The 22,564-nt window shown below is 44.4% G+C and overlaps 1 protein-coding gene across 4 annotated transcripts in view; it reads right to left on the bottom strand.

The window, feature by feature from the left end:
* Positions 1-468: 468 nt before the first annotated feature.
* The window catches only part of SNX19 (sorting nexin 19), a 68,032-nt gene continuing 45,936 nt past the window's right edge, over positions 469-22,564 (bottom strand). The window contains exons 9-11 of one of the 4 annotated variants that reach the window (XM_032284947.1): positions 10,064-10,221; positions 1,783-1,847; positions 469-718 (exon numbers count right to left, since the gene is read on the bottom strand). In XM_032284947.1, the coding sequence (XP_032140838.1) occupies positions 659-718; positions 1,783-1,847; positions 10,064-10,221 (283 nt within the window). In that variant the 3' untranslated portion in view covers positions 469-658. Of the gene's footprint in view, positions 719-1,127; positions 1,848-7,653; positions 7,797-10,063; positions 10,222-22,564 lie in introns of those variants that run through there. The other 3 variants (XM_032284949.1, XM_032284950.1, XM_032284946.1) reach the window with 3 other exon arrangements.

The following is a 22,564-nucleotide window of genomic DNA, read 5'->3' as shown; positions in this document are numbered from 1 at the left end:
ATGTTTTGGGGTTCATTGGGGAACCAGAGAATATTCAGTTTTATGAGAGGATTAAGTTTTTATTGAATTACGTCTTTATTCAAGGCGCTTTGGTTCATCTACTAAAATAGGGAGTTTCACTCAGTGATCTTTGGACTAGGAAAATTTAAATCATGATAAGAATCTTTTCATGAATCAGGTCTTTTCTTTTTTTCTTTTTTTTGAGACAAAGTCTTGCTGTGTCACCCAGGCTGGAGTGCAGTGGCGTGCTCTCAGCTCACTGCACTACCGCCTCCCGGGTGCAAGCGATTCTCCTGCTTCAGCCTCCTGAGTAGCTACAATTACAGGTGGACACCACCATGCCCGGTAAATTTTTGTATTTTTTTAAGCAGAAACAGGGTTTCACCATGTTGGTCAGGTTGGTCTCGAACTCCTGACCTCATGATCCGCCCATCTCGGCCTCCCAAAGTGCTGGGATTACAGGTGAATCAGTTCTTTCAACAAAGACTTTGTTGGGGGCTGAGGGCTGCCGGACATTGGGCACCCCTGAAGATGAAGCCAGTTGTGTCTACTGGCCGTTTCTCTAAATAGCCAAAGCAAGTGTGCTCAGTGCCTTGGAGTGGCCCAAGGGCTGTGGAATGAATAGTTAAAAAAAAGTCTCAGGAAAACTGAGTTCTAGTTATGATTTTTCCATTAATAATTGAGGCTTTTGAGCTTCTCTGGGCTTCAATTTTATCATCTGTAAAAATAAAAGCGTAAGACTATTGGTGATTCCCAAATACTGATCTCATGTCAAGGTAATGACTTAAAACCCCTCCAGGAGAGGTTGTTAAAGGCACACATTTCTTAGCATAGATCTGGAAACAACCTAACTGTCCATGAGTAGGGGAGTGGTTAAATAAGTTATGGTCTATCCAACCATAAGTGCCCTTTGAAAAGTATGAATTAGATCTGCATGTGTTGATATAGAAAGATCTCTAAGGAATATCATCCATTGAAAAAAGTAAAGTGCAGAGCAATATATATGGCAAACTTTCTCTTGTGTAATTGAAAACGCATTGTGTATGTGTGTGTGTGTGTGTGTGTGTGTGTGTGTAACTGAAAATGCATATATATATATATATATGGCACAAACTTGCTTTCAGGTTTTGTTTACATGGGGGTATACATGAAATTGTTAACAATGTTTATCTTAATAAAGTCTAACAGCTCTATGAGCAGGGTGATATTTAAAATATTGCTAATAACAATGGTAATGTTAATAGTTAAGGGCTGATTCACCCTACCTATTTCTGAGGTCTTCCTTTTTATTGTAGCTGTCAACATTTATCTACTAATGTGTTATAATAAAGAAGGGGACTTGTTACTGTGGGGAGAATACTGAATGGGCAGTAGTGGATCTGAATGTAAATCATATTCTGCTTGAACATTCTCGTGCAAGTAACTTCACTTCCTAGATCTCAATCTCCTCATGTTTTAAATGCAGTAATAGGACTAGCAGTAAAACACGGTGTTTTTATTTTAATTTGCAGGTAGTGTTTATAAGGTATCTGGGGAGAAACAAAGGAACACATACGCACATTCAAATACAGAGAAAATGAGTAAAGAGCATTGCTAACTCTCAACAAATACTTTAAGGTTCTTTCTTTCTTCACGCTATGGGCTTTAACCTTGAGGAATTGTATAATCTCATATGGAAGACAAAACAAATTTGTGTGAACCGACTAGAGAATAATATAAAAGCCACATATGACAGCCCTGGATTAACCTCATCCTTTCAGCTCCCTTTAAAATATTACTCACCTGAAACTCAAGAAAACCAGACTCAGCAATAAATGTAAAACCCAAGTCCCTTGACCACATTTGCGCTGAAATGTAAAACAAAGGGTTAGACAGGTACAGGTTCCTTTGTAGTGATAAAATCCTCTGATTCCATTATACAATCTCCAGAAGCAGGTCCCAACTGAATAACCTTTTCCCTTGGGACTAGATTCTTCCCTGTTCCGTAGAGTCCCCATTTTCAATTTAGGGTTTTGACAACCCCATACAACTTCTGTGTACAACGTTCTCCAAGATAAGGTCAAGGAGAAGCCTTTACATTATGTCAGCCCATTATCTGGGCTCGAGAGCCTCCCTTGGCTCCGCCCTGTCTGGGCAATGCAGTGGCAGAGGGGACTGGGCTGGGGTGGCCAGGTGGCTGTCTGGTCTGCCTAATCACAAAGACCCCAGTGAGTGTGAGACGAGCACATGACAGGGGCTCTGGGCAGGTCAGACTTGACGCCTAACTTGACCCCACTGACAGCCAGAGTTCGATAAAGACATGATTGAGTTGGGGATTTCTTTCTGACGGTTTAATGGATGGCTATAATTAGGGGCCCACTCTGAGGGTGTGGAAACACATAGGCCCCATTGTAGGGAGGCTAAATGCTACAAAGGTCAAGGCCAAAATATGGTATGAAAGAAGCTCAACGTTTTCCAACATGCAGGAGAAGTGAGTCAGTAGCAAAACGCATTTACTGAGCGTGATCAAGCATACCCACTTCTTTTCGGTTCCTGAGCCTGACAGTTGTCATCAGTGGTGGCTCTCTGAAGCAGAGCTTCAGTCCTTGTGGCTCCAGAGACTAGCACTGTAAGGTGGGCTTGACAGGATAAACTTCCCTCCTGACCTCAGAAAGCAACTGACTTTCTTTTCCTCTCCTGGAACCATCTCCCTGACCAAAAATAATGACAACAGCAATAACGGAGACACACACATCGAATTTTAATGTTAAATTTAAACAGCATTTGTCAGTTTGTTTATGCTTCTTTGTCAAAATAATGATTAATGAAAGTGGCTTTAAGCCCTAGATAGTTTCTGGGACTTTTTAAAAGCCTTTTTCTTAGAATAAAGGAGTCATGATGTGCCAGCCATAATAAGATCCAACTAGCAATGATCAAAAAAAAAATACAGTGAGTAATGGCAATAATGTTCTCATTAAAGAAAAACAGCTCAAAACTTAGACAGAAATAGAGGGAATTAGTGAACTGCATCCATCGAGGGCTCATAGGCTGCCTTTGGAAGTACTCTTACCTGGTCAGGGTACTAGTGAATTCATTTCCTGGTTAAGTTGGTAAGGTAGGCATCTTGAAAGACATTCATTAATCAAATAATCAGATAATTCCAGGACTGAAAAGGATATTGGAGGTGCAAGAGTGCTAAGAAGCTGACCCACCTCTGCTGTATGGATTGTGGTGAACAGAAGCTCTGACTCCTTTACACTGCCGATGCCAATCTGGGTAGCTATGAGTATTAACAAACTTGTCCTGATACGGTAGTCACACTTATCCGCATTTTCACTTTCTACAGTTTTAGTTACCTGTGGTTAACCGCAGTCCGGAAATAGTAAATGACAAATCTCAGAAATACACATAAGTTTTAAATTATATGAGTGGTGTGATAAAATCTCATGCAGTCCTACTCCATCTGCCCATGACGTGAATCATCTTGTTGTCCAGCGTGTCCATGCTGTCAACGCCACGCACACATGAGTCACATAGGAGCCGTTTTAGTTATTAGGTCAACTGTCGTTGTTTTGCAGTGCTTGTGTTCAAGTGACCCTTGTTTTACTTAAGAGTGGCTCCAAAGGACAAAAGTGGTGATGCTGGCCATTTGAACATGCCAAAGAGAAGCTGGAAATTGCTTCCGTTAAGTGAAAAGGCGAGAGCTCTTCACTTAACAAAGGAAAAAATAAAAATTGTAATACTAAAGTTGTTGAGATCTACAGTGAGAATGAATTTTTTATCTGTGAAATTGTGAAGAAGAAAAAAATTCACATAGTGTTGCTGTTGCACCCCAAACTTTATCATAGTAGCATTAAACCAAGGGTGGAGCCCTGCTAAGTGCAGAGCTCTGTGTGGCTTTACCAGTAAGCACACCCCAAAAGTTGGCTATGTAGGGAACTTTTTGTTTCCGAATGACTGGATTCGGTACAGTGGTAAGAGAAGGAAACTTTATTTTTCCTGCACTTTGTGTTATAACCCTTTTTCAATTCCTTCTTCCTTTCTGCAGATCCTATGGAATGTTCTGGTCTTTTTCAGATATTAAAAGTCCAGTGCAATATTTTATTAAACTCCAAGCTCTCAGTCACTCCTTTGCCCCGGCTGGAGTTGGGAAACTTGCAGAGACTTGCTCCTTCTCTTTTTGTCTTCCTGGCTGGTCTACCTCTCACTCTTCATGTTGCTGTTGGCTCCTTCAGGGCTGGCCAGGGGTGGAAGGAGAAGGGCAGCGGATGGGAAAGGTCTTCCTTACTTGGCAGGCCCAGGTACGATCTGGCATGAGGCCTCTCTGAGTTGAGCACCCAAGTGTTCCTCCTTTCTTTCATGGGTGTGTCTCTGGGTTCTTCTAAGCTCCTCCTCTGGGGACTTTCAGCTGTGGTTTTCTGGTGCGGGTGATGCCTCTTTGGTTAGATGTTGATGACATTCTCCCAGCCCATGGCTGGTGGTTCACTGCAGTCTCCTTCTGCTGGGGTTGTCCACCCAGCACTCTCTAATTCTAGTGGTCCTCTTGGATAGTTTTCAAACTGCCTCATGCTGATCTCTTCCTCAGGGTTCGCATGTGGACCTTGGGAAACGTGTATTTTTGCCCTGCCATTAGTATAGCTCCTTCAGTCTGCCAGCACAACTTCTGCTCCCTGCCCCCAGCCAGAGACTCTCTGAGTTTCTTCCAAGTAAGTGTGACTCATACCAGTTCTAGAATCTGCCCCAATTCCAAGGAATATATGGCAAGTCCGTAAGAGGTTCTTGAAACTCATCTCAATTGGTCCATGTAGTGGAGGATTAGGAGGGCATTTCAGCATACAGCTTTTTTGTTTTGTTTTGTTTTGTTTTGTTTTGTTTTGTTTTTTTGGCTGAGTTTTGTTCTGCTGCCCAGGCTGGAGTGCAATGGTGCAATCATGGCTCACTGCAGCTTCAATCCCCTAGACTCAAGCAATCTTTCCATCTCAGCCTCCCAAGTAGCTGGGACCACAGGCTTGTGCCACCACGCCCGGCTGATTTTTTTTTTTCTTTTTTTTGAGAGATAGGGTCTCACTATGTTGCCCTGGCTACAACTTTCTTTCTGAAGAAAACTTACCGTTTGTTGCTCCTCCCTGATGGATAGTTACTCTTTTCCTACATAATCTGGAGATGAGTGATAGACCAGTGTGAGCAGAACAAATTATTGGTCTTGCCCCTTTCTTTACATTTGAAGGTGGTTGGCACCTATTGTACTTAGTGTTACGGCTTTAGCAGATAGTGAGATAATAAAGAGAAGTCCCAGTCAAACATCCTGTTACACAACTAATGGACTCAGAGACATTTGAGGATAACTACAGCTATGGATTCAACATTTGTGTCCCCCACAAATTCACGTGTTGAACTCCTAACTTCCAGTGTAGAAGATCGGGCCTTTATGCAGGTAATTAAGGTAATTTAGGCCATAAGGGTAGAGAGCTGATCTGATAGAATTTGAGTCCTTATACTTAATTCTCTTTCTCTTGTGCCCTCCATGTGAGAACACAGTGAGACGGAGGACGTCTGCAAGCTAGGAAGAGGGTGCTCAACAGAACTACATTGGCTGGCACTTGGATCTTGGACTTCCCAACCCTCAGAATTGTGAGAAAATCAGTGTCTGTTGTTAAAGCCAGTCTGTCTATGGCATTTTTTTAAGTCAGCCCGAGCTGACTAAGATGACTACCCTGCACTTTCATGAGTGTCACCTTTTTAAATGTGAGCATCTGCCATTCCTTTAATCCACCCTATAGACCAAACTCTGTTTGCTCACCTGTCTGGACAGGCTCTAGTTGGTTACATGTTGAAGTCACACTTTTCACAGGAACGATGAGCATAAGTGAAAATTGGGAGTCATCTCACTCTTCGAAAACCTCTTTGGTTGTTCTTAAAATGTAAATGTAAAATATGAGATGAGTAGGATAAAGAAAGGGTTAGATGCACAAACTTAAAGATTACTCTCCTGTAACCACGATTTAGATGGTTGTCTTTCTCTTTTGCTGAGGTTGTATGGTAGAATTTGGGTAACATAAATGCACTTTGGATGCAGTGTGACTGTATTCAATTTCAAGGATGATGCCCAGATCTGAACATGCTGTGCTGTCCCAGGATGGTCTCCTGAGCAAAGGGAACAGGAGTCTCAACCCCAGGACCCAGAGGATGTAGTTCTGTGAATGCTTCCTGAAAGTGCAGTGATGCTGGTGGCCTAAATCCATCCTGCTGTCTCATTTGGTGTCTCATGTTCTCTACGTTATCCTTAATGTATGCTTTTTAAATGCAGATACAGAACTCATACTTAACATCTATTTAATCATATTTCTTTCAGATTCTGTCTTTTGATGTATTAAAATATATTTATAGATCTTAAAATATCTTCTCACATGATACTTATTAAATGCAATGGGAAAACCAGTTAACTTTACAGAGGGGAAACCTGACAGCCAACCCCATCACCAAATGACCAGTGTAAGGCATAGTGGCATCATGTACCTCTGGATATCATTCACTAAGAAGGATATAACACCACTGGGCATATTGCTGAAAAGGCATGAACTCCATTGAACCTTGAGAAAATACCAGACACACACCCACCCAGATGGTGAAACATTCTATAAAATAAAAGTATATCAATGTCATTAAAGACAAGAAAGACTGAGGACCTAGCTCACAGATTGGAGGAGATTAAGAAGACATACTGACTCAATGCAATGTGGGTAAGAAGAAGATCATCAGTAGGAAAATTGGTTAAATTCAAATAAGGTCTGTAGATTAGCTAAGAGTATTATAGGAATGGTAATTCATGGTTTTAATAATTTTACCTGGGTTTTATAAAACGTGAATGTAAGAGAAAGCTAGGAAAGGTTTTTGCAACTTTTCTTTGAGTCTATCATCATTACTTTAAAGTAGAAGTTTACAGATTGATTTATTGGGTCCCTCCTCTGTGCCATTCTCTGTGCTGGGAGGAGAGCAGTAAACAAGATACCAGCTCTGCTCACAGAGGCTCACAGTAGAGTCTGCAGAAGCAGTCATGCGCTGCTTGTTATGACGAGGGCATGCAGTCAGGCAAACGGCAAACAGCAGGACCGTTGGCTGGAGAAAGCTAAAAGTGACATGGAAACTGAATCTCAAAGACGGAGTGGAGCTATCCAAATAAACAAATGGCATGTGGAAGAGAGATATGGGAAGCTTTTCATGCACAGGGGCAAATTGTGCAAAGGCAGAGCCCTTTGTGGAACTGTAGGAATAGATCTGAGTGCCTCGCCAGTGTGTCAGAAGGCAGGAAGGGTGCATGCTGAAATCTGTCAGCATGAGGGGGAGCAGGATGCAGGGCCAGCCCAGGAAGGTCTCCTGAAGGCCTGCTAAAGAGCTGGGAATGTGAAGCCATTGAAGGGTTCCAAACAGAAATTTGACACGACATTTATGATGTGGTGCATGCACTCTGGTCACCAAGTGGCTAATTGACTGGAGCCACTAATCAACAGCTAGTCTCTGATTCCAGTCAGAGTCAGTGTGGCCAGACGAGGCTACTGAGGTCCTCCAGATGAGAGGGAAGTGGCCTGAGTGGGTGTAGAAATCAGAAAATGCCTTAGTGTCTTTGAATCTCACCTCTCTCCTAAGAAGGGGAAAGGAATTAATGTGAGTGCGTACCATGAGCTGAGTTCTATGCTGGACACGTCACTCTCATCTTTCCTTTATGTGTCTATCAAAGCCTGATGTTACAGGGATAGTCATCTTCATTTTAATTCTAGGTAGTTGAGGCTCTGTAAGGGTCAGTGGTTGACATCTACTCCCTGTGTCACAGAGTGGTGAATGACAGAACTGAGATTCAAGTGTAGGTCTGCATGGCTCCAGGGCTCATCCTGTATTTACTGTAAAATATCACATATAATCTAATATTATACCCCTCAGCCTCATGTGATTGGCCAGTTGTCTTGGGTAAGGTTCACAATCACGAGAAGCAAGTCTCCAGTGGCTCTTGTTTAGGTCAGACAGACTCTAAGCACACACAGAGCAGGAGTCCCCCTTCCTGGCCCAGCGCTGGGCCTGCACGGTCCCTGTGGCGAATTCTCATCACAGCAGGCGGAACCCTGCCCTGTACCCTCCCCAGCCCCTCTGTACCCCGGGCTGCCAGGTGAGTGGAGCTGTGAAAGCATGCTCCACCTCCTTCACATGGTGTTCCAGTTAGGGATTTACTGAATGATCTTAAGCTATTTCTCATTCAGATTTGTGGCACCATCATTCTCTTTCACACTCAGCTGTGTTTCATGTTCAACTTAGATCCAGGTTCAAAGTATTTCACAAGATGATTTTAGATTATAAACTAAAGAGATCAGAAAGGCAGGAACATTTAAAACAAAGTAGGCCTCAAATTACACAATTTCATGACTAAGTCTACAAATGTAAGCTCGTGTTGCCTCTCCTCTCTGCTCGGGGCCACCATGGTATCTTCCTGGTGTTTTCAAGTGAGGTTCTAGATATTTATTCTGAAGACCATTCTCTCTGAGTCCTTATGTCTTACCTCCCTGTGTCCCCAAAGAAACCTCTTTCCCTCTGATCATTTAATGCTCCCTCTTAGACTACATCGCTTCCAGGCCCTTTCATTGTCAACACTTGCAGAGTCCCACACTCCCTCTTCATAAATGTGCCCAACATGGTTCCCGCCCCTCCACCTTCCACCCACTTCCAGAAAGCAACACACTTCTCACAGAACACTTTAAGTCCAAGCTTAGGGAAGCCACTTAGCTCCCAGAACCTATGGTAGATATAGTTGTAGGTAATTTGGGCTCTATGCAGCACAGCAACAAATTCTTACCAACTTAGCCTTCATGAGAAGATGGGACCCAGTCCTCCTCCAAGCCCAATTATAAGCAAAACATAATAGGAAAGCTCTGGGTTCTTTTGGGACCAAACCACTTAAAAACAGAATACCAAGAGAACATTCTAATCCTTAGGATTGAGGTATTTATCACCTAGAAATATAGCCATTTCCATGTTGCCAGGTACCTTAGGCTACTTGAGCAAGACCTCAAGGCTGGCTTGATCGCTATGAATGCTAAGCCGGTCACCTGGGTGAACAGCAAAATAAGATTCTAAACAACAGTCTGGGAAGGTCCTATGCAAAGGAGAAATTTGGCTTAACCCCAAAGAATACATTTTTAATGGTGGAAACTATGTGTAGCATATTAGCAGCAGGTGAAAATTTTTCTGTGGGAGGCTCCTGCCTTCCAGGCATTCCTGTTTGTCTGTTTCTGATCCAGACCTTCAGAATTTGCTATCACGCCCAGGTAGTTTGGTGCAGGTGGGAACATTTCAAGTAATGTTTGATATTGAGTGGTGAATACATATGGTTTTCTCAAACTTCCTTTGCCCCTTCATTTATTCATTCACATAATCAGAAAATGTTTTGTGTACCAGAGATCCAGATATGAGATTATTACTTTTAAAGAGTTTATACTGCATCAGAGAGAAACACGTTAGTGGAAAACAGCATACAATGAGGAAGTGCTATTGTGGTTATGTAAAAGGCCCCATGGAACACACAGAGACAAGAAGGAGTTCTGCTTCAGGATCATGAAGTGCGCTGTGGAGGAGACTGTGTTTAAAGTTGCGGTTGGACACCTTCACTAAGAGGTGAGGTGGGAGGGGCGGCATGTGAGGAGGGCATTTCAGGCAGGGGTAGGGTGACCTACTATCCTGGTTTGCTAGGGGCTGAGTGGGTTGCTGGGGATCCAAGACTTTCACCACTAAAACCAAAGCAGTTCTCAGACAAACTCAGATGGTTAATCGTCTTAGAGAGGGATAAATTCATGCTAAGCATGAGAATGATTTGGCCCTTCCCGCTTCTACAGTAGTGATCTGTTCTATGTAGTCAGGGTCTCTTTTCTCTTTAGATATCTTTTTTCATGCCTAGCAAAAGTTTTACTTATTATGGGTTATTTATAGTAAGAGTTTTAAGATCCACTTTCTATAACACGTCACATCTCATTTGCTCTCCCAAACAAATGCAATGCTTCAGTGAGTCCTTAAGCAGAACTAAAGAATTGAGATGTGTTCTTACCTCTTGCTTTTAGCCTCCCCTTCTCTCTTTCTTGTGCCTCTTTCTTCCTTCTGCCAACTTCCTCCTCCTTCCCAGCCTCTGTCTTTTCTTTGGCACCAAGTACCTTCTCTTTTTCTGAGGAAGCAGCAGAGGAGCCAACGTGATCCAGAGAACTTGCTCTTGGGTTCTGGAAGCAGAGATGTAGGAATGGACCAACAAGGCATTTACAAAATTCATTTAGAATCTCAAGAAAGAAATAGCTAACAGTATAATCAAAATAACAACATTTTGATTTCTTCAGAAGTTTCACCCGCATCAGTTAACCTTGTGCAGTGAGGAGGTGCAATTCCCTCTAGCCTGGCAGATTCTGTTTGGTTACAGTATTTGTAGTGGCTCCTTTTCAGAGTCCAATTCTCTTCCCCTTTCTCGTAATGAATCTCCAAGTGGGTGGAAATACATTAATACCTTCCCTCCTTTAGAAATGAAATATGAGACTAGAGACAGACAGTCCCAATCCCCCATGTTCACATATGTAACACAGCTCTGTATCGTATTTTCAGATGGAATTTCCCATCTCTATACTTAACAGCCAAATGAACAAGTAGAACTTTGGGTGGACCAGGAATGGAATCACACAGAAGTTTAAAAGCCTAAACAGAAGCGGGGTTAGCTAAACAGACTGCAGGTCCCTGAAAGTGGGGCTGTGAGTGCCGGGTCCATCAAGATGCCCTCAGCACAGTGCTCACCCCCGGGAAGAGCTCACTCTGTATGTCTTGACTTCCTGATTCATGAGTGTGCAGTGAGAAGGAATCAAACCAAAGACCAAGGATTCTAACTCTCTAACAAGTGAAAACAAACTGGGAGAATGTTGTCAGTGGCACTTCCTCCCTTACACCACCAGCTTTCATAGTCATTTCCCATCATCGCAGTGTCCTACTGATGCTTCTTAACCCCCAACAGCCCAAAGCTGTGGTGTCCAACAAAGCCTCTGTTTTCTGGGAAGCAGATGCTATTCCCATAAAGTCCTATTCTTTATTTTTATTCTGCCGGATTGGGAGAGAGAGTACAAGTAAGTAAAAGGTACAGGTTCTAACATCAGATCTGTCCTCCACTCCTGACTGTCACTTACTATCTGTGTGACTTGAACAAATCATTTTTTATCTCAGAGCCCTTTCCTTTTTCTGTAGAACAATGATAGCCAGATTGCCTCAAAAGATTGCTGTGCAGTTCAGCTGGGATAAGACTGGGGACATGGGGGTTTTCAGGGACTCGGACTTCTTGAAGGTCACCGGTTGGCTGAGCCAAAAGGAAAAGAGAGCTCTGAAGGATGCCTCATTAGCACTTTTAAATGGGCAGCTGGTTTGCTCATGTCTGATTGGTTAGAACTGGTCACATGGTACCACCCAACCAGGAAGAGTCTGGGGAGTACAATTATCACAGGTGCCAGGAAGGCACGAAGCTGGGAATATTTGGCAATTAGTACAGCATGCAAAGTACCTAGCACTATGACTGGCATGTTCTTTGTATCACTCCATGCTAGCTGTGTTTTAGTTCAGATCTGTTATCTATAAAATGTTGTACACGTATTGTTTAGTATATTCAAAAGTGTTAATTGCTGATAGTTGATGTATTACATCTTCCTTTTCAGAAGTTCCTACAGCTTAATAGAAAATTCCTGGAGTGACTCAGCTCTCAGCCAGTAACTCGGTTAGTGGAAAGATTTGGAAGGTTTCCTGAAGGAGGTGGAATTTAAACCGGATTTTGATGTCTCGGCAAGCATCTCAGTAACAGCTATCAGGTAGAGCTTTTGATGCATGGCACAGAGTGTCTGAGTTCTTTGCACATATAATTATTTATTTATGATTTGCCCATTTGTTTATTCAGTTAGTTATTCATTAAATGTTTACCAAATGTTTATATGTGCCAGGCACTGGACATATTATCATGGAAGAAAGCAAAGATGTTTCTCTTTGTGAAGCTTGCATTTTAGTAGAAGACACTGAACAAAACAGAAACAAACAAAAAGAGTAAATATAGCAATAGTATGGTGGGTGGTGATACAGTTGTCAGTGAATGAAACAGAGTAGGGAGTAGACGTGCCAAGGTTACAGAGAATGGGAGCATGTTGCTATTTTGTTTGGGGTGGTCAGAAAAGCAATTGAAGAGGCATGCTCTCTGCAAAGCTAAGAGCAGGACATTCAGACAGAGGGACCAGCAAGTGCCACTGTTCGGCGGGGAGAGCCTGCTGGGTCTATTTGAGTAAAGAGTGAAATGGTGGAAAGAACAGAAGGTTAGGTTTGGGTTATTACCAGGGTTTTAGTCTTGGCTCCGTGGTTGATTTGCTTCTGTGCTTGGAGCTGGCAGTATAAGAAAATGCTTGTGAGGACCCACTGGGAGCTAGGCTGCTTGGGTTGGAATCCCAGCTCTGCCCTTTACTAACTGGGTAAGTGGGGTGAGTTATTTCTCTCTCCAAGCTTCAACTCCTCCATCTGTAAATGGGGCTGGGGACTCTCATACTTCATACAGTCTTTGGGAGAATTAAATGAGTTAATCCACATGGAACATTGAAACCAGGCCTTGACATGTTGTGAGCCGTCTCTCATGTTAGATATTTCTATTAGAGCAAGTTATTTCCCCTCTCTGGGATTTAATACCATTGTCCACCGATTGTGAGCTTTGGAGACATGCTCTCTTTAGCTTCTCTCAGGAAATCTGAGGCTAATTTATGTTGCTCCGTGGACCATTTGCTTGTCATTTGTTCTCTCCTCAGGAACTGTGTTTTTTCACCGCCCTCTTGCTGGATTTAGCTTCTTTCCAGTGAAGTCGAGCATGGGGTCCTTCATTTGTCTTTGCTAGACTTCCACTTCTCTCTGCCTCATTGGTGGGCTTTATTCCTTCCTCGAACTTTGCACACCACTTCAGTACATTTTGTTGATTAAAAACATTCTCTCCACAGACTTCAATCCACTGGCAAAGGATCTCTGTAGCAGAAACTTTAAAACATGAAACTGCAGTCTGCTTTCTGTTTGCAGACCGAGCATCTGGGAAAGATGCCATTTGAACTAAGGGTGCACCAAGTCACAGACACTCTTGGATGGCCCTTCCTGCAACACAGTCACAAATGCCAACACGCATCTTACTGCTCTAGTCACGGTGCTGTGGTTGCTAATCATATAAAATAGTGCCTTTGAGAACCCACCCTATCCTTGGTATGAAAGCAAAGCCTCCAAACATTTGTGTCCCCTCAAAACTGATAGATTAAAGTCCTAAACCCCAAGGTGATATTAGGAGGTGAGGCCCTTGGGAGGTGATCTGGTCTTGAGGGTAGAGCCCACATGAATGGAATGAGTGTCCTTATAAAAGGGGCCTGAGGGAGCTTATTTGTGCTTCCTGCCATGTGAGGTTACAGTGAGGGATAGGCTCTACAAGGAAACGGGACCTTATTTGATGCTGAACCTTGGTCTCCGGACTATGAGAAATGTGTTTTTTATCAGCCACCTAGTTTATGGTATTCTGTTATGGCAGCTCAGACACAGTTCTGTGTCTTTAGAACTCAGGGTACATCGTGTGCTCCATCAGTGCTCATGGCCATTTGGTGCTCATGCTGGAGTGTGTGTGTGTGTGTGTGTGTGTGTGTGTGTTGGGGAGGGTTCAGAATGAACACTGAGACCAGCCCTGCAGCATTTGTCCACTTTCTGTGAACAGTGGCATTCTGTATGAGACATGGACTCCTAGACTCTATAGCTCACAGTGCAGTGTCTTTCACAGAGTAAGTGAGTGTGCTGGGTACTAGTGATACTAAGCTATTAGGCTCCAGAGAGGTGTGCCTGCACGGAGTGGAGACTGTGTGGCCAGGTGACACAGCCCAGACAGAAGTGTCAGCACCGCCATCCACTAATTGAGTGACCTCAGCCATTCACCTGAGCTCTGGGCCTCATTTTTCCCATCTGTAACGTGTGGGCATGTACCTTTGTTTTGACAAATAAATGACAATATATGTCTTTAGAAACTGGTGGCTACTAATCTTACATAAAGAATGTGTGTGTTTATCTTGCCAAATAAACATATGGCTGCTCTTCAATTTCAGATCATAACAAGTTGCTATCATAACGAATTTGTCTTATTTCTTGGTCAGGGAAGAAAGAGAGAGAGAAAAACCAGTGCCTCGTGATGACACGAAGTCAAGGTAAAACCCGGCCAAGGGTGGACCTGGCTCCGGTGTCTCTTCCAGTACTCCTTCACCCTGGAGATTACTCATTGATCTCTATGAATGCAGATGCATGGACCTATAACTGAATATATGTGTTACGGCCACCACTGCTTGTTGTGACTCCACAAAGCATGTTGACCACAAAACCTACAGAGGGTCATAGGAGCCCAGCCCATCTGCTCCCTGCATCCTCAGCCTGACCACCACTAGCTCAGAGCACTCAGCGTACCCACCTGCCAGCACTGCTGCGTGGCCTCTGCGGTGGCCGTCTCCTGGCCTACACTGTCTTCCTAATCTTCTTTCCCAAGGCGACTCCTCACACCTTCTAAGACTCTGTCTAGAATCACCAGGAAGACTTCCCTGGCCCACCCCTGCTTGTCCAGCTTCCCCAGGCTGGGAAAATCCTTCTCTTGGGGGCTTCTATGTGCGCCTCTGTCCCTCCATGAGCCTGCTCACACAGTGACTTTCTGATGATGCACCTGCCTCCCCTTTCCATGGATAATGAATTCACCCGAGACAGGGCTTTGTCTTTTTCTTTCCTGAATCTGAAGCTCATCTGCCACTAGAGTTTGTGAATTTCTGCTGAACACACGGAAGGTCTAGGAAGCTGTTGGGGAGAAAGAATGAATGACTTCCTTCAAGGCCTCCCAGGCAGGGCAGCAGTGCAGCGGGAACCGGAGCCCGAGGACGCTGGCTCCTCACCTAGAAACCTCCCTTGAGTCAGGGTGCCTCTCCTCTCCCGTAGCCGGAGCTTGGCTTTGCTTCCTGGAGTGGGTGGCACTGTTTGGCCACCACAGCATCTCCTCTAGGCATCGCCCCCCACCCGCTGCACCCAGGGACGCGGTGTCCCCAGCCCGTGTTCACAGCCATGCCCTTCTTGATGGCTAAAGCAACAGCGCCACCTCCCGGCCTCAAGGCCACCGGATGTGGCCTGACCTGGCCGACCTTGGGCGCCCTCTTGTGGAATTTCAGAAGGTGGACTGCGGAAATGACTGGTCTACCCCCAGCTAACCATGAGGCCCGCGGGGCACTTCCACCTGAGGTTTGTGTGGTTCTGTGGCCTGTGCAGGGAAACCAAGCCTAGAAAGCAAGCCTTTATAGCTACCTTGGCGTAGAGGATCAGAGGCATATGAGGGCATAAGTTGTCAGGCACAGGTGACATTTTATGCTCCCTGGAGACAAAACGTCCAGAAAGCTCCTCTAGGCAGCATATAAAGCAGTTATGGAAAGGAGCTGTGGAGAAGAAAGAGGTAGAGGGAAAAGAAAGGGAATGGTATTCTGACCCACATGCCTTACCACTAGGGCTGAAGTCACTAACAAGGCCATTTAGAAGAGCAGGGCGGAGCTGAAACAGCCTTTCCCCAGGAGTCCCCAGCATTTCCAGGTCCCCCGTTTTGAACCATTCAGGAACACACTCAGCCCTTGAATCTTCACTCCGCTCCGTGGTGCCTGGCAATTGTTGGTTGTCCCTGGCTGGGGCTCGGCTTCGGCTCCTGTGTCAGCCACATAAGAATCTCAGCATCTTGGGAACGTGAACTCAACTTGAAATACACTTCCTTGAAAGGATTATTTTGTTTTGGGACAAGTCTCACATCAATCTGTCTGCCAAGAGATTACTGCTGTTAAAACTGTTAGTTTTCATTGCCGTCAAACGCAATCTTACAAGGAGAGAGGGGGCAATCACCCTCGACACCCAGGTGCAAGAAAAGACTTTATTTGACTGTGCAGGACTTTCCTGAAACCCTCTGGAGAATGAAAAAGGAATATCTAGAATGGCTGTTGTCTGATTATGCTTCCACCCACAGTGCGCCGAGCCATTCCCGGCGGTGCACTGAGTGGGATCCCTCCACCTGCAATGAGCCCGTTGGCATTTCTCAGGTGCCCGGGAGAAGGCCCACTGAGGCCCTGGGGCTGAAAGTGCCGCGTAGGTTTGCACATGTTTGCATTTCCTCTCCATTCCAAGGCAGACAGTCCTCAGGGTTCGGCCCAACAAACAAAGGATGGGAAGAATAAAAAACGACATTCCAACAATATTTCTGCAGATCGAAGCTACTGAAAGGATGCTAGACCAACCGCATAGATGCTTCCTTTTCCATGATGCCTCGAGAAACTCTTGAGAGTGTGAAAGAGTGAAATTTTATGCTACTGGCCTTGTTCTCTTGTTCTCTTTTATTATAAAATTATTCTAATGCAAAACCTATAGAAAATTGGTAACTCAGAATCTCGCCAGATGAACGGTTACATCAGACTATGCTCTAGGAAGAACTATTAGAAGTCAAAGATACTAACTTTCCAAGTGTTCACTTCCATCTGTTTTCCCTCTCTGGGACTCACTTTCCTTCTCTGTACAATTGGGAAGTTGACCTACTTTCAGGGACCTTTAGAGTTCAAATGCTCTTTGGTTCTGTGAAAGGAAGCCTCGTATCATCCCCTGGTAGGCTACATGTCACATTATCACACAGAGTGGTCCTTGCTTTACAGAAAAATATTCATTTGCTCATTCATTCACCTATCCACTCATTCAACAAACAGCGAGCACCGACAATATTCCTGACACTGCTGTAGGCAGAGCTGTAGGGCGAGCTGTGAATGAAGCAAGGTCTTGGCCCTCATGGGGCTTGCATTCCTATGGGAACCACACACAATGATAGATTTAAACATAGTGTAACATGAAGTGACATAAATCAGGCACAGAAAGACAAATACTGCATGTTGTCATTTACATGTGAACTCTAAAGAGCTGAATTCATAGAAACACTGAGTAAAATAGTGGCTAAGAGGCTGAGGGGTTGGAGGATTGGGGAGATGCTGGTCAAAGGACACAAAATTTCAGTTAGACAGCAGGAATAAGTTCATGAGATCTATTGTACAACATGGCGATTACAGTTAATAACATAGTGTATATTTGAAAATTGCTCAGAGAGTAGATTTTAAGTGTTCTCACCGCAAAAATGATATGTGAGATAATACATATGTTAAATAGCTTGATGTAGCCATTCCATAATGTGTACATACATCAAAATGTCATGTTCTACCCGAAAGATCTATACAATTTTACTTGTCAATTAGAACAATTAAATGTAGTGTGATGTAATATAGTATAATATAATGATACAATGGACTATAAATCAATAGTAAGTGCTATGAAGAAAAATCAAGCAGGATAGGAATTATGGGATAAGGAATGCTTTTTTTTAGACGGGGTGGTCAGGAAAGCCGAGAAGGTGGCATTTGTGCAGACAGTGAAGTAGGGGCATCAACCATGCTGGGCAGAGAAAAGAGCAAAGGAGAAGGCCTGATATTCAGGCACGTGCTTGGTGTGTAAGGACACTGGGAGACCGGGGGAACGAGGCTGCATCCCTGGATGTGGTTTTAGGTTTTGATTCTAAGGTGCCTTTAGAACTTAAGAGCATTCCCAAGAGTCAGTGTCGTGTGGAAGGCTCATTGCTAGGCCTGGGAGCACCCAGAGATAAAATACAGTCTGTGCTAGAGGACACTCCTAAGGGACATGCACTCATCTACACAAGAGAAGGTGCTGATGGTGGAAGGAGGCGTGTGCCAAGCATCCAATGTGTGGCACAGACACTAGTTCTGAAGGAGCTCCCAGAGAGGGTGTTTGGGCACTCAGAGATGCCTTGGCGAGCAGAGGGAGTTTAATGTGGACCTTCAGGAAAGGGCCAGGCAAACTGAGAGAGGCAGACTGGTCAGGCAAGAAAGGGGTGGGCAGAGGGAGTCGGCAGGAGTGGACACGGCTTAATGGCAATGGCTTGGTTGCAACAAAAGCATCTCACAGCAGAGCCATGGGAAATAAGGGGCGTCAAGAGGCTAGTGAAGGAGAAAGCAAGAGGCCTGATTCCTCACACTAAGGCTGGACAAGAAGGCACTCCTCTAAATTCAAATGAGATTTTATGACCAAAATGGTTAGGGCTTTGGTGCTATTATTCTAGGAAAGGGTTAATGGTTTTCCCTTGAGGCCTGGTAGTCTAAGTGCTGAAAGGGCTGTTTACCTCACAGGCCACTAGGCCCCACCTGCCTAGGAGGCCCAGTTAAGGAAGGATGGCTGCTTAGCTCTACCTTCAGGGTGGAGTCTTCTCCTGTGAACGGCTGCTCTCTGCATTCTGCCCAAGCCCTCCAAGTGCTCAAGGGCCTTGTGACCAGGAATCACCTTTCCGAAAACCAGCCTGACTGGCCCAGAAGTGAGCTGATCTCCATCCCTGCCTGTGTCTTTCCGTCCCTGCTCCTGAGTATGTAGATGTGCAAGACTCTAACATACTGGAGCATGGCTTGGAGCCTGGGACATCAGACCCTGTGTCCACTGAGCACCGTGGATGTGGACTATGCCCAGGGCTGCATTCTGAGCCATGCCTGCCAGCCACACCATGCCCGCCTGCTGCACCATCTATGAGATAATGTCTCTCCATTTTGGGATTGTGACATAGTTACATCAGACCTTAATGGCCAGTGCCTGCATTCCAGGCCTGAGATCAGTGTGACAGCAGAGAAACCTGAGCCACGAGGGACATTCTCAGGCTCAAAAATCACAAACCCGACAGGGAAAGGCATTTGATCAGAAAACAACACCATTTAGGTTATTTTAATGCCTGGATTTGAGCTGCCCTTTACGGAGAGCCCCTTCTGTCGCAGGACTTGATTACCAAGTGATCCCGGCAAATGACTTACACTTGTTTTTAACTGGAGAACAAGGTCATGTTTGTTTCGGGCACACTACATGGAGTAGCCTTTGGGTGACAGAGTAAGCCCAGCTCAGGCCTGTTTTTCCAAGCACGCAGCATGGGCAACAGGGCGGAGGCCAGGTTCTGAGGCTTTGTAGCAAATGACCTGGTGTGGGTGCAGGGAGAACTTCTTCCACTCTTGCACGTACAACTCCTAAAACTGCTACCCTTACTGAGGCACTAGACTGTTGAACGGCGTCTAGGCATTCTTTGATCATCTGAAACTTGCAGCTAAGAGGTGGGAAGAGACAACTGTTAGCCACTCAGAGGTGACCATTAGTTCATCAGTCAATCAATTTATGAATCAAGAAACGTGTATATCTATTTCCTAAGCATTTTGTTATGTGCAGGGACAGTACAAATCAACACACAACATAGTCTTGATTTTTTAAAAAGTACATAATAGAGGTATGAAAAATAAGACTTGTACTCAGAGAACTGTAAGATAAATGGTCAAATGTTCAAATGGCCTGGTGCTGCTGGTAATTCCGGCAGACAAATAGCACAAGGAAAGGCCAGGAGACAGTCCCTGGCCCATTGCAATGAGTTACCCAATCAAGTCCTTTTATCTCCTTAAGATGGAAGATTAGAAGACTTGCTTCCTCAGAAGAGTGGGAGAGTCTGCCTTCAGGCCGTCAGTAATGTTAGGTAAGAGTGAGTGCTTGATTTATGCATTTTTAAAATGTAAGAAGGTTTGACATTCTGCCCAGAGCAATGGAGGGCAGCATGGTTTACCAGTGAAAGGACTGGACAGAGTGCCAGGAGCCCTTAGCTCTAAACCTACTGAACAGAAAGATCTTGGGTGAACTTTTCGTTGAAACACTGAAGGCTTTAAGGTCACATCTGTATACGAGGGATAATTTCTCTGCTGTAGGGCAGAGAAATGCCACGAGCTGCGAGCTGGAAGACCCAGGTCCCGGCTTTCCTAATAACAATGGCATTTAGTACACACTGTGTGCTCAAGGTTCTTCTTAAATACATTAGCTAATTTAGCTCCCCTGCCCGCCCAATCTTTGTGAGGAAAGCACTATTCTTATGAGCATTTAAAGGACAAGGAAACTAAGGCATAGAGCTGTGAAATCACTTCCCTAAGGCCACAGAGCTAACTACTGGCAGAGCTGGGATTCCACTGGTTGGTTGTCGGCACAGCCCATGTTCTTAATCCCTGTGCTGTTGCCTCCCAATAAACTGGGTGAGTGATCTTGGGCAAAAGACAAACTCTCTGCATTTCAGTTTCCTCTTCAATAAAATGAGGACATGAATATTAATAACTTGCCAAATTACCTAAAACAGTGATTGTCAAGAGCTAGGTAAGATATCGGATATGAAACACTTTGTGATATAGAAAGCCCTATACGTGTGTGAAGTCTGTTCCTCTGTTCCTCGGAGGAATGATGAAAAGATGAAACGAGACGGCTGATAGGAAGCTCTGGGACATGAACATGTGTATGACCTGGACGATCAGTGCCACCACCATCCTGGGAAAGGATGAGCAGGCTCTTGGACTCCATGAAAATTTAAGGATGTGGCTTATTTTTCATATGTGTATGGTATCTTTATTCAACTTGATTTTAGCAGGTTTAAAGAGGAAAAATGAAGGAGAGGAAGTTTTTATCCTAGAAGCCTAGAGAAAGTCAAGTATATTCCTCTCAAGAAGAGAGTCCCAAGGTTTCTTTCCTTTCTTCCTTCCTTGAGACCCAAATGAGGTGGAAGAAATCTTTACTGAGATGAGATTTATTTTTAGGACCAACACGGAGTGCATCATGGTTGTTCTGGAATCTGGCCAGGCCCCGAGAGACAGTTTCTGCTCCCTACCTGACGTTACCAAAGCTGGACAGCGTCTCTTCTACAATCTAGTCCAACTTTTTTGTATGGAAGAAACTGAAGTCCAGGGAAGTGAAGAGATTGGTCCAGGATCACTAGGACCTGTGACTAGAAGACAGCTTTTCTGATGCCAGGCAAATATGTGTTCTTCCTCATTTCATTGCCTTCCTTTTGGGTGGGTTTGGAGATGAGTGAAATCATTTTGAAGACCTACATCAAAATCCTGTGACAATTCCAAAGAACGAAATGATTTTTTAAAAAAAATATCTTCTCTGAAATGGCTCCATCTCTGCCTTCCTATTGCTTGAAGAGTTAAACAGATACAGTCTGCATGAGTCTCAAAGATACTATGAATCACCTGTTTTCCTGTGGTAAGAAGGTGCTTCCAAAAGGCTGACTTTTCACTCTCCTCATGCTTTCCCTTTTCATGTAATGGGGGCAGAGACTCTCTCCTACAGACAGGAAGAGAATAAGCCTTCTTTGGTGTTACTGCTCCTTCCCACTTTTAGCTCAGCATTATAAGCACAAAACGGGTGGGTGCAGAGCCTTTTCACCAGGGACTGAGTTGCAGAGTCTGTTAGTGGTGTGGGGGGAGCACCACTCTTTCTGAGCCCAGATTTCATCAGATTTTTTCCTGTGGTGAGACAGAGGCCCCTTCACCCCAGCAACCAAGAGGGTACAGCTGGATATGTGCTTATGAGATGGGTCATAGTTAACAGCTGCCAGCCTGGGGTCTGTTTCTGGGACATTTCCACCTCAGATTAGACAGGCATTGGAGTCAGGAGCTAGCTGGTTACTGTGGCAACAGGCCATCAGAGCTTCACATTTTGGATGGAAGCTGCTACACTGTGAAACTTGCTCAGGACACCCTATTTCTCAGTTTGAGGTTAAGTACCTCACCCCCGCACACACACCCCACGCCCCAGTACATTTTCACAGCAGAGAGGACTCTGGAGGAGACAAGAGCCTAAGGCTTCACCCTTGCTCACTTGGAACTTTAGGCGTTCTTGCTGTCACCTGGTTTAGTCCAAGGGGGCTGTGAGGGATGTGGGCTTCATTGTGAGTGTAGGAAAGATGGAAAGAAGATTGCCAGATGGGGATGAGGATTCCAGGCCTATCGGGAGGAAGGAAATATGTTATCCACTGCCACAAGAAGGCTGCCAACTTCATGTATGGTTCAGCAAGTGCTTGTAGGCAAAGTCCGTTACATGCCTGTGGCTAGGCTATGCACCGAGGATGGAGGAACTAGCTAAGGCTTATGAGCTAGAACAGATAAAGAAAAAACTGTCTACCACAGTATATGCTGGAAAACTTCAGGAAACAAGATAATCTGCCTCCAAGGGAGTTACGGCCCAGTAGGAAGACAGAACAACAGGCAATCCCTAAGGGCAGTTTAGAAAGAAGGTTGAATAGTCTAGGTGCTTCTAAATAAAGACAACTGTGTATGTTTCAATCAAGTTGTGTGGGTCCAGCCAATTTAAGATAAACTTTGTTTAATTGCATTTTATGTTGTAAAAGGGAACGTCTTCATTACATTGCCTAGCAGTGCAGGTAAGTAAAAAGGCACATGGAACTATATGAACAGATGTCAGGAACAGGTTTTTGGTTTACATACCATCTTTCCCATTTGAGCATTAATTACTCAGTATTTTCTCATCAGTTCTCAGAAAGTTTCTTGAGGATAAACTTGTAGAGGTGATTTGGGGAGAGGAAGCTTTATCGGGATCTCTAGGAGCTATTTTATATTTTCCAATG

The sequence above is a fragment of the Sapajus apella genome, unplaced genomic scaffold, assembly GCF_009761245.1.
Source record: "Sapajus apella isolate SASKATOON/1434 unplaced genomic scaffold, GSC_monkey_1.0 scaffold16, whole genome shotgun sequence".
Classification (NCBI taxonomy): Eukaryota; Metazoa; Chordata; class Mammalia; order Primates; family Cebidae; genus Sapajus; species Sapajus apella.
This window is presented reverse-complemented; position numbering and strand designations above follow the sequence as displayed.